General features: G+C 36.0%; 1 protein-coding gene across 19 annotated transcripts in view; it reads left to right on the top strand.

Annotated features, from left to right (window-relative positions):
- Nucleotides 1–12,849, top strand: part of PICALM (phosphatidylinositol binding clathrin assembly protein) — a 116,480-nt gene that overhangs the window by 46,429 nt on the left and 57,202 nt on the right. For 18 of the 19 annotated variants that reach the window (XM_070076422.1, XM_070076427.1, XM_051821357.2 and 15 more), the window contains exons 2-5: nucleotides 1,236–1,378; nucleotides 5,113–5,188; nucleotides 9,235–9,337; nucleotides 12,703–12,796. In XM_070076422.1, coding sequence (XP_069932523.1) covers nucleotides 1,236–1,378; nucleotides 5,113–5,188; nucleotides 9,235–9,337; nucleotides 12,703–12,796 — 416 coding nt within the window. Of the gene's footprint in view, nucleotides 1–1,235; nucleotides 1,379–5,112; nucleotides 5,189–6,277; nucleotides 6,393–9,234; nucleotides 9,338–12,702; nucleotides 12,797–12,849 lie in introns of those variants that run through there. The other variant, XM_051821366.2, reaches the window with a different exon arrangement.

The following is a 12,849-nucleotide window of genomic DNA, read 5'->3' as shown; positions in this document are numbered from 1 at the left end:
CCAGGGACCTGGGCGATCTTCTGCCATCCCAGGCCATAGCAGAGAGCTGGACCGGAAGAGGAGCAGCTGGAACTAGAACCGGCGCCCATGTGGGATGCCGGCACTTCAGGCCAGGGCTTTAACCTGCTGTGTCACAGCGCTGGCCCCTATATGTATTTTTAAAACAGCTTTTTTTGTGGGCTTCTTCATTATTTCTCTAAATTGGATTATATTTTGTGTTGTCTTGGTTGAGTTTGCCAATTATATCTTTTAAGCAGGTTTTAGGTAAAACTCTGGGGTCCATTAAGAACTTTGTTTTGATACTGAAACAGTTGTTATTAGACTTTTTATTGTCCTGCTTTTGGGTTTGAAACATAAAATTGGAACTTATATTGTTCTAACTTTGTTATGAATAATATTGGGTAAAATAGAGCTCCTGAGTCATTTCTGATTTGGAAGCTTATGTAATAGAAGATTTCAATTTTCAGTTTTGATTGTCGATATCAGCTACTGACTGAAACCTGAGCTAACTCATTAGGACTGAAGGGAGAGAAAAATAAGAAATGTTTTACATAAACAGAGATCCTACTCAATCACAGACTCAGTTATCTTCATATTAGTGCAGATACAGCACTCTAGGGGGAATATTAATAAAGATTTATTTATTTGAAAGGCAAAGTTAGAGAATAATTTTCCATATGCTGGTTTACTGTGTAAATGGCTGCTACTGCCAGGGCTGGGCCAGGCCAAAGCCAGGAGCCTAGAACTTCATCTGGGTCTTTCACATGGGTGGCAGGGGCCAAGGCATTTGGGCCGTACTCTGCTGTTTTCCCAGGAGCATTAGCAGGTAGGTAGATTGCAAGTGGAGAAGCCAGGACTCGTGATGCCAGCATCACAGGAGTGGCTTAACCCACTTTGCCACAGTGCCAATCCCTGGGGTAATATTAATAAATGTAATTTAACCTTCAGTTTGTTCATGTGTCTGTATCTATGATTTCTTTAAAGCACTTAAGGGTGAATAATACCCTGAGGAAGTTTAATTTATTTTCTCATGTTAATAATCATTTATGTAATCCTAATCAGAAAATACCCTACTTCTCAGGTGGATTATAGTATTATCGCCCCTGAAAAATTTTTAAATCCAAAATGATTGTTATTCCACTTAGATTTTTTGCCTGTTAGCATGCAAATTTGGTATTAACAGTTAAAACCTGAAGGAAATTGATCTTAAAATATCTTTTTTTTTTAAATTTCAGACTTGATACAATGCACAAATGAGATGAATGTGAACATCCCGCAGTTGGCCGACAGTTTATTTGAAAGAACTACTAACAGTAGTTGGGTGGTGGTCTTCAAGTCTCTCATTACAACTCACCATCTGATGGTGTATGGAAATGAGGTAAGCAGAATTCTTGATTAAAAAGTAAGTAATTGAGTAAGTATATTGGTATGATTACTAATTCAATTTGTTTTTGTCACTAATACTTAAAAAGTAGCTTCAGCAGCTGGATAAACAGGTTAAAAGGACAGGAATGTAATTACATAATGGTTATATTACATAATTGTATATTTATATGAAATATATAATTATAATATAATACAGTGTAATATAGTAAAATATAGTTCCTGCAATTTGAGGAAACATGGCTTGTAAGCCAGAAAGCAGAAAGTGGGTCAGCGCACAGAGGATTTCAGTAATGGGATCAAGAAGCAAAGATCATGCCTGGAGGTATGTTCCATAAGCTCTGATCTTCACAGGCCTTGTTCATAGATGTTATAAAATGTCTTTGTCCACTTGCCCCTTTTTTTAAAATTCGATCAGATTTTTGACTGCTTTTCTATAGTTGTCTTGGACAACACTTTGCCTAGTTGAGGACCATGATAGTGTTTTGCTTATAGGTACTGATTATGTATCTGAAACTTTTATTGCCCACAAGGGTATGTGTAGTGAGATATATAAGGTTTTGAAATTTTCTTTTTAAAGAGAATCATCTTATTTTCCATGTTTGGCTTAGCACCTAACTTTTTGATTCTTAGGAAATTACAAACTGTTTCATTCCCTAAATGCCCAGATCAGCCAGGGCTGAGCTGGGCTAGGCTGAAGCTGAGAGCTGGGACAAGTTTTCTACTTGTATAGCAGGAAGCTTCCTACTTGAGCTAACACCATTGCCTCCCAAGATCTGCATTGGCAGGTAACTGGAGTCAGGAGCCAGAGCTGAGCTTCAAATCCAGGGACTCCAGAATGGGACACCAGCAACGTATCTGGTGTTTTGACCACTAGACCGATGCCTGCCCCATTCCGTATGGTTTTCAGATAAACTCATCTTGAGTTTCCTTTCATCACTAATGTAAAGCTCATGGTCTGCTCATTTTTTTACCTAGTTTGTGCAGTTTTCGGGTCTTCACTTTGATATGATGATGGTAATACCAAGGAACACTGGTTCTCAACCTGGGCAGGAAAGGGAGGTGATTATTATTTTTTTTTTTAACTTTTCAAAGGAAGCTTGTCACAACTGGAAGAGATGCAGCTAGTGTCTGACAGGGCCTAGGGCTGCTTATGAACATCTTGCAGTGCACAAAACAGCCCCCAACAACAAAGAACTATCTGTCCAAAGTATCAGTAGTGTTAAGATGAAAATCCTAACCACAGAGGAAATCTCAAAAGGATGAAACTGAATTGGCTGTCATATGGTCCTGACATCAGGTGGCTAGGTATTCTTATCCCATTCGCTTACCAATTGGGTTACATAAGTGAGTCAATTCTGTGAGTTTTAGTTTCCTCATCAATAATATAAAACCTTAGTGGGCAAACATAATTGAGTAAGACATCTGCTGTAGCAGGACTAGTTGTAGGTGATTAATAAATAAAAATATAGAGTTAAAAATTGTAGGTGAAATTCAAAACATGGAAACATAGAGTCATTCATGGATGTAGTGTGCTAGGTGGATAAATTATCTAAGCAATATATATTCTTTAAATATTTTAGAAAAATTTCAAGCATATAATAGTATAGAAAAGTATAATAAATATCTTTGTACCTGTCATGCTGTTTCAGCATTTATGGATATTTTGCTGTTCTTTAAAACAATAGTTTTAAGATGGTACTGTCTTGTTATCTCTGTGTTCTTTTTTTAAGATTATATTTATTTATTTGAGAGACAGAGGTACAGAGAGAGAGCGAGAGAGATCTTCCATCTGCTGATTCACTGCCTAAATGGCCACAATGGTTGGAGCTGGGCCAATCCAAAGCCAGGAGCCAGGAGATTATTCTGGGTCTCCCATGTGAGTTCAGGGGCCCAAGCGCTTGGACCATTTTCTGCTGCATTTCCAGGCCATAGCAGGGAGCTGGATTGGAAGAGGAGCTTGCACCTGTATGGGATGCTGGTGCAGCAGGTGGACGTTCAGCCAACTACGCCACAGCACTGGCCCCAAAGTTCTCTTTCTCTCTCTCTCTCTTATTTAAAGATGTATCTATTTATTTGAAAGGCAGAGTTACAGAGAGGCAGAGGTAGGGCGAGAGAGTTCTTCCATCTGCTGATTGACTCCCCAGCTGGCCTAAATGGCCCGAGCCAAGCTGATCTGAAGCCAGGAGCCAGGAGCTTCTTCCAGGCCTCCCACATGGGTGTGGGGTCCCAAGGACTATGTCACAGCACCGGCCCTTCACGTTACCTCTTAAGACCCAGAAGAAAACTTCTGACCTTATTACTTGCCAGATGGTGGGGTGCTTAATGGAATACCAAGTTAAATATTAGGATGCTATTAGAAACAAAGTCAAGTTGATCAAGCTATGTATCTTTGGAGCTAAAAATTATGTGAAGACTAGTAAAATGAAAAAAAAATTGTTTGTTATATCTAAAGTCATAGAAATGACTAAAATATTTACATTGATTCCTAAAGTGCAAAAGTTAAGGAAACTGTTATCAAAGCCTATAAAAATCATTGTTTTACTACAGTGTTATTTGTTTTAATGTTCATTTGAAACAAATTGTTTCAAGATAATGATGAAACAGTCTTAGGTTTACAAATTAGCTTTTAAAATCCTGGTTGTTAATTTGGGGTGATTGCAAGAGAACAAAGTGGAGTCGAGGGATAATGTACATCATTGTCGCTAGTGATACTCAGCATGCAGATTTTGAAAGAAAAAAGGAACCCTAAGGGAAATAAAAGTTGAAACATTTCTTTAACTGTCTGTTCTAGATGCTTTATATAAAGGTAGTGGTAGAGTATTTGGACAATACTTTGTGAACATATTTACATAAATGCTGACTTAATCCAATGCTAAGTGTATATCCCAAGAAACTTTGGTATACTTGCACATGGAGACCAAGTATGAAGAAGTTATACAGCATTGTTTATGGTGAAAACTGGAATGAACTTAAATATCCATAAATAAAGGCATGGATACATAATGAATATTAGTTGATTGAGATTCTAGAATACCGTTTAAAATGAGTGAAATAGATTTACATATATTAAATGATCATTCTTGGGAAGAAGTTGAATTGAAAAGCACATTGTTCAAGAGTTTAGTATGTAAATTGAAAAGATAAAATTACATGCAGTTTTCTGCTTCAGAATAATAATCACCTTTGAAGAGAGAGGAAAGGGAATGATATTGAAGATGTGTGTCTTTAATAGGGTCTATAATATTTTGACTTTAGAACATGATCTGAAGTGTATGTTAATGTATTTAATCTGGACATTGAGTAAGTGGGTTTCTATAATACTGTTCTCTTTTATAACTAGAAATTTTTTTTACAGTTAGTAAAGTTTGGAATACCAGGTGGCTGTTTAACATACAGACACCATCTGAATATGATTAGCTGTAGTACTAATGTGCTGCAATAAAAACAAAATTGCTGGTACAATTTAAAAGTGCTGATTTCCTTTTATTATTTTGACATTATTACTTACAGCCGTAGGCATTACACTTAATAAATTCCTATAATGCTAATGAAAAATCTGTATTGGTTTTGTGTTTGGTAACTAGTTATGAGAAGAATAAGGGTGAAAAGTTTAAACCAGATAAACCTAATAGGATGTATTAATCATAACTTCTCATTTTCACATGAAAGTTTATGATATGATGGCAGTACCTTATTTTGATTGTGATTTTTTTTTTTAATCCCTAGCGCTTCATTCAGTATTTGGCTTCAAGAAACACGTTGTTTAACTTGAGCAATTTTTTGGATAAAAGTGGATTGCAAGGTAAAGACAACTTACTGTAGAAAATCAGAGCTAATGCCACCTAGTGATCACTAAAAAATTGAACTCTTGTCTTCAGAATGTGCTGTTTTAAACTTCACATTGTACTGATACTTGTAGGATAGAAAAAACGATGTTATAATTTGGAAGATTAGGATTGGTTTCTTCCCTGACACTGAGAGCTCTGTGAGAGATGTATTATTAGTATTTGGAGAACATCCATTGTAGAGTTAGACTGCCTAGGTTTGAATCCCATCTTTACCACCTACCAGCTGTATGAACTTGAGCAAATTACTTTGCTTCTCTGCATCTGTAACATCAGAAGTAATGAGAGTACCGTCCCAATAGGGTTATCATGAGGCTTAACCTAGTCAATAAGTATTAATGCCCGGCACACAGGAAATAACTGTATACATACTTTTATTGTTTTTGTTTTATTATTATTTTATGCTTCACTTTAAGAGATGTTGTTAGAATGTTATTTTTCAGTAGCTAAGGTGAGTATAGCATTGTTCAAATGATAATGTGGGTTCATTGATACCCACATATATTATTTTTTTTATTTTACTTTAAATTTGGTAACTTGAAATTGCCATAATCTGGCTGTAGCCAGTTGTGCACATTCTGTCTTGTTGGGATCTGTTGAATTTAGTTCCAGAACTAGGCTATTAACATTTTAGAATTTCAGCTGTAGGAAGAACTTCATAAGGAACATACCAAAACAACTTGGAATTATTAACAGTGAGGCTCAATCTGGAAACTGTCTTTAGAGAATGTGAGATTTGTGCTGGGATTTGAGAGATGGATGAGAAAATGAGTTTGTTTAAACACAGGTACATAGATGTATATGAATGGGAAAGTACTTGGAGTTTTTAAAATTTATAGAGTGAAGGAATGTGAATAGAATTGTGGAAGGTGTTTTGGAGAACATGTTGTGTCAGATAGCCCTTAGGGAGCTTTTCAGAGCCAAAATCAGGCACAGAAAATTTTGATGGAGTTTGATTTTATAACGTAATGGGAAGCTATCACAGTTTTTTTGAGTAGAGGGATGAGGGGCAAAGGAAGTATGTCTTATAAAGAAAGTATCATTGCTCAGTCAGGTTGGAACAGAGTGGACCAAGTCTTGAAGATGTTGAGACTGTTCCAGTCATCGCTCTGGTCATCTAGTGGAGAGTTAATGAGGGCCTGAACTGTGGTTCTTGTGGAGGTAAAATCAATGGAATTGAGTAACTGACTGTTTGTGTTAGGGGCTGTCCAGTTCAATGCTTGTTTTTTATTTGGTAGGTGGAAAGTATTACTTAGAATGGATTGAGTACTCTATTTTCTAGAAATTCTAGAACTAGTAATCTGTATGTAGAACCCATTGTTAACAAAATTCATTTTAATGAAGAGTTATAGTGCTCCATGTTAAAGGGGGAAAATTTAAGTAATAGGTCCCATTTTGAAATGAAATCTTAAACAGAAGCTGGATATATATAAAGGTCTTCAAAAAGTTAATGGAAATGCATATTATGGAAAACTGGATTTCAAAATTGTTTGCACCAAAGTAAATTTATGCTTAATTACATTTTCTATGAAAGTTTTGAAGTACCCTAGTGTAACTAATAAAAATTAGTCTCCCCTGTTTTAAAGGATGTGGAAGAAACTCTGCCAGCTAATCCTGTTATTTCTGGTTTTCTTCTCCTTTTTCAGTTAATTTTATTTAAAAGTCTATGGGAAACTATATGTAAACTACTGCTCTAGAGCTCAGTTTAAGCATATATCCAAATGTGTTTTTTTTTTTTTTTTTTAATTTATTTATTTGAAAGAGTTACACAGAGAGAGAGAGAGGGGCCCTCCATTGGCTAGTTCATTCCCCAGATGGCCACAACAGCCAGAGCTAGTCCAGTCCTAAGCCAGGAGCCAGGATCCTCTTCTAGGTCTCCCATGTGGGTGCAGGGGCCCAAGAACTTGGGCCATGTTTTACTGCTTTTCCAGGCAATAGTAGAGAGCTGAATGGGAAGTGAAGCAGCCAGGATTCAAACCAACACTCATGCGGGATGCTGTCACTAAAGGCGGCAGCTTTACCCGCTACGCCACAGCGCCGGCCCCAAGTATTTTTTTTTTTTTTTTTAAGGCTCATATTTGAAAAATGAAATAAACAGTGGACAGTGTTCCATGGTGTCTTTGAAAAGAAATTTTGATTGCTGATATATTTTGGATATGTATATACGTTTTATTAAATACTTACGGATATTAGACTGAGTGCATGTAAATAAAATTCTAGATTGTATCCAACTAATAGTTACACACATGTTTTCTTTTAATTTTTTATTTATTTGAGAGAGATAGAACTGGAGTGAGGAAAAGGGAGAGACAGAGAGAGCATGAGCGCACAGTCATCTGCTGAATCACTTCCCGAATGCCTTAGTGGTTGGGGCAACAGCCAGGACTGGGCCAGGCCAAGGCCAGGAGCCAAAAACTCAATCCAGATCTCCTACATGGGTGGCAGGGACCAAACCATTTGAGCCATCACCTGCTGTCTCATAGGATGCACATCAGCAGGAAGCTAAAATTAGAAATGGAGCTAGGAATGGAGCCCTGGCACCACAATATGGGATGTAGACATCCCAACTGAAGTCTTAACTGTTGGGCCAGTATGCTTGCCATAGTAGTTCCAAGTTTTACTTAGGGTAAGAATAACATGGGGGCACAAAGAGAGAGTTCTGGGAGTGTTTTAAGAGGTCGAACCTTGAAGGATAAGGTATGTCCCTTAACAGAGAGGATGTTGTAGAGTAGATTAGGGGGAACGATGTGAACCAAAAAGATGAGGAATGTATTATGGAAGACTCTCTAAAGTCCACTAGTGATTGCTTGAAATCTAGTCACTTTATCTGTTTTGTGGCAGGGTGGGATGGGGTTGATGGTTGTTTAGTATTGTCTTTTTAAAGTAGCAGAATTTATCATTAAAATTTGATAGATAAGCATGAGTTAAAAATGGATCTGTTTTTTATGAGAAGCAAGCATTTATTGACTTCCTTGAGGCAATTTATTAACGCGTTAATAAATACATAAGATTTTTGGTGTTTGTGAATACTGATGGGGTTTCATGATGCTGAAGTTTTCAGAGCTCATGAGTATGATGAACCAATATCTTAGAATACATAATGTATTCATTCAGAAAGTTTTATTGAGAACCTTACTCTAATTGATTTTTATTGTGTCTTAAGTTTACATATTGCCATTTCTATTGTGCTAGGCAGTAATTTAATCTACTTTTTATAAGATTGACACATAAGTCATGATTGTTAAGTAAAGATTTCATGAGTCTGCATATAAAAATGATGTAGTCTAATTTCAAGAATGGGATCATAGTTTTATAGGATGCTAATTTTCAGTTGTTAGGTTATCAAGTTGGAAAAGAGAATTAGTGTTTTCAATTCCTGATGAACAAAAAATAAGTTTTTTTTCTTTTTTTTTTTTTTTGCTAGGCAGAGTTAGACAGTGAGAGAGAGAGAGAGAGAGAGTTATAGACAGTGAGAGAGAGAGAGAGAGAAAGGTCTTCCTTCTGTTGGTTCACTCCCCTAATGGCCGCTACGGCCAGCAGTGCACAGATTTGAAGCCAGGAGCCGGGTACTTCCTCCTGGTCTCCCATGCGGATGCAGGGACCCAAGTACTTGGGCCATCCTCCACTGCCTACCCGGGCCACAGCAGAGAGCTGGACTGGAAGAGGAGCAACCGGGACTAGAACCCGGGGTGCTGGCGCTGCAGAAAGAGGATTAGCCAAGTGAGCCATGGCGCCGGCCAAAAATAAAAGTCTTGATCATAAGCAAAGCAAACTTTTATTTTAGTGAATTCTAAGAAAAAGGATTTGTGTCAAGCCACATATATATGGTCTATCTAACTTTAAAAAAGTGAAATCTTAATTTAATATGATAATGTTCATTAATTAAACTTAATTTATGCCACCAAACTGAGTTGGAATATTAAGATTTTACCATAAAATAAAATAAGTTTTTCTAGGCAAATTATGATTATAATATTTATGAAACCTTTTTCTTTTCTTACAGGATATGATATGTCTACATTTATTAGGCGGTATAGTAGATACTTAAATGAAAAAGCAGTTTCATACAGACAAGTTGCATTTGATTTCACAAAAGTGAAGAGAGGGTGAGTTGAGCTGTTTTTTTATATGGCATGAATATTAAAATATAAAACATGAATTATGAATCAATAATAAATGCATTTATAGTTATAAACATTCATAATTCCATTATAAATTTTGGAATATGAGTTACTTTTGAAAGAGTAACTTCTTTGAAGAGGCATATCAGGTAATTTTTAAATAATACCATAAAAATCACCCTTTTTAGTGGGTACAATTCCCTGGTTTTTACTGTATTTACAAAGGTGTACTGTGTTACTACTATTTACTTCTAGAACATTTTCATTACCCTGATAAGAAATCCCATGCCTGTTAATAGTCATTTTCCATTCCTGATTGTCAGAGCATAAATCTACTTTCAGTCTCTAGGTTTGCGTATTACAGGTATTTTGTATAAATGAGATCTTACAATATGTGGCCTTTTGTGACTGACTTTTTCACTTAGTGTATGATGTATGCAAGTTGCAGCACTTATGACATATGTAAGGACATATGTGTTAGCTTGTGTTTCTCTGATCGCTAATGATTTTGAGCATCTTTTTATGTGCTTATTGGCCATTTGTCTATCTTTGGAAAAATGTCTCTTCAAATCCTTTGCCCACTTTTAAATTGTGTTGTTTATCTTCTGACCGGTTGCAAGTGTTTTTTATATTTTCCTACCCCTTTTTCTGTGGTTTCAGTTACTGATGGTCAACCTGGGCCTCAAAAATATTAAACATAGAATTCCAGATTTTAACTTGCACACTGGTCTGATTAGCATGAATCAAGCCTTTGCTCAGCATATCCATGCTCCCTGCCTGCAGTCATTTAGTATATAGAGGGTTTGTGCTATCCACAGTTTTAGGCATCCACTTAGGTCTTGAAACATTGGCCAAAGATAAGGGGGTTCTACATGCGTTCTGGATGTTAGTCACTTACCATGTTTATGATTTGCAAATATTTTTCCCCTTTCATAGCACTTTCTTCATTTTGTCCTTTGAAGTACAAACATTTTTAGTTTGTATAAAGTCCTGTTGATCTGTTTTTTTGGTTGCTTATATTTTTGGCATCATGTTTAAGAAAATTTGATTTAACTCAGAGTGACAGATTTACTGTCATGTCTTATTCTAAGAATTTTGTAGTTTTAGCTCTTGCAGTTAGGTTTCTGATCTATTTAGAATTTAATTTTTGTGTATGGTATGAGGTATGCAGGCTAAGTTATTCTTTTGTATATAGATATTCCATTATAATGGTCCAAGCACCATTTTATGGAAAGATTTTTTTCCCAGTAACTATAAGTAAAAGTTTATTTCTGAATCTTGAATTGTGTTCTGTTGACCCAAATGTCTATCTTTATACCTGGACCATACTCTGATGATTATTGTTACTTTTTGAAATCAAAATATGTATCTTCCAACTCTATTCTTTTTCAAGATTGTTTTTGGACCTCTTACATGTTCACATGAATTTTATCATGTGCTTTATAATTTCTGCAGAAAAGACAGCTAAGATTTGATAGCAATTGCATTGAATCTGTGTCGGTTTGGGCAGTATTACCATCATAACACATTAAATTTCTAGCGCATGAATGAGCTATTTTTCTGTTTATTTGAATCTTCTTTCTGTGCTGTTTATTTAAGATTCCTTTTAGTCTTGAATATAGAAGCTAGGTTTAGTTTTTGCTGCATCCTAAATAACAGTCATCTTAGTATGTGACCTTGTCCACATAAATGATAGAGTCAGTGATTCTGTACATGCTGATGCTGGAACACAGGTTTTTCCTCTTGGTGAAACCTTAGGAAAAAGCCACTAAATACATTCTGTTGGGACATTGATCACCTTGTAGAGTATAAAGGACTACCCTGTGGGCAAATTGGCATTTGCAGAAATACCCTGGTGAACACTTTTCTGAGTTGCTCTACTATTCAAATATTTCAGTGTGTGTGTGTGTGTGTGTGTGTGTGTCTGTTTAAGAGAATCAGAAAGAAAGGGAGACAGACAGAATGAGCTCCCATCTACTGGTTCACTCACCAGATGCCTGCAATGGCTGGGGCTGGGACCAAGAACTTAATCCAGGCCTCCCATATTGGTGGCAGGCATTCAACTACTTGAGCCATCATCTGCTGCTTCCTAGAGTTTGCTTAAAAGCAGAACTTAAATGTTTTATGTCATCATTCCAAAATTAATCAGGTGTGATTATTTTGCTGTTCATCAAAATAGTGATAAGAGCCCACATGCTTTTCTAGTCAGATGAATCTAGATCTGAATCTAGTTTCACTCTAAATGAAGGTCTTTGTGGTAAAGTATTTTAACGAGCTTACTGACCTTTAAAAATTAACATTGGAATAATTTCACTTCCAGAAATGTTCCAAGAATATTACAGAGAACTGTATGCTTTACTTAGAATCTCCAGTTAATAATAATACTGATTCTCCCGCCTTCTCTCTAGACATGCACAAAATATGCAACAACTCTAGTACCTGTTAAAAAATCTAGTGAGTTTTCTGTATCAGTTTTGTGAAGTTATAGTTTATTTGATACTGCTAATATTTTTCTGTCTTTAGAAAAATATTATTTCTAACTCATCTATTTGGAAATATTTAACAAAGTACTTTATTAAAAGTACTCCTATTAAGTATGTTGTTTAACAATCAGAATTTCTTGGTAAAATTGTCCTTTATTTTGTAATAGAGTGGTTTTCAACATAGTTTTCTGTACTACAAGCTGTTGGTATTGGAGTTATGGATAAAATTGTTAAAATACTGATTCCATAATATTTGACTCTTTAGTGATTTTTGAGGTAAGTGATTTTTCTGTTACTGTTTTTAAAAGTTGTAAAACTGCCCTTTACATGAATGAATTGCTTTGAAGATCCAGTGATTTCCTCATGTGAAAAGTGTGCTATAGACTTTGCTATATGAAGTGAGCCTTTGTTCTTACGTCTCATGCCTTACATCGTTTTACTCATTTAAAAAGTACTTATTTATAGATACAGACAGGGATCTGTTGGTACACTCCCCAGATATCTGCCAGGAGCCTGCTCTGTTCAGGTCTCCCACATGGGTGGCAGAGGCCCAGGAAATTGGCCCATCATTAGCTCTTTTCTTAGGTGCGTTGGCAGGAGGCTGGATTGGAAGTGGAGTAACCAAGACTTAAACTGGCACTCTGATACAGTGCCATCACCCCATACACCCTTTATTCTGAATGAGTATGTTATATTTCCTGTTTCTACTTTTTCTATAATATCTCTGTGTAAGGCTTCAGGTTCAATAATGACTTAAATATGTGACATTCCGTAGCAACTTTGTTTTAAGCAGAGATCCAGGTGGGATTTCAAAATGTAGATTTAATGACAAATTCCCTTGTTTCTTTCTCTTTTTGTTGATAATAGGGCTGATGGAGTTATGAGAACAATGAACACAGAAAAACTCCTTAAAACTGTACCAATTATTCAAAATCAAATGGATGCACTTCTTGATTTTAATGTAAGTTGATTATGCCTTGTAATTTAAGATTTAAAAAAATTAATTATAATTGA

The sequence above is a fragment of the Oryctolagus cuniculus genome, chromosome 1, assembly GCF_964237555.1.
Source record: "Oryctolagus cuniculus chromosome 1, mOryCun1.1, whole genome shotgun sequence".
NCBI classification, from domain to species: Eukaryota; Metazoa; Chordata; class Mammalia; order Lagomorpha; family Leporidae; genus Oryctolagus; species Oryctolagus cuniculus.
This window is presented reverse-complemented; position numbering and strand designations above follow the sequence as displayed.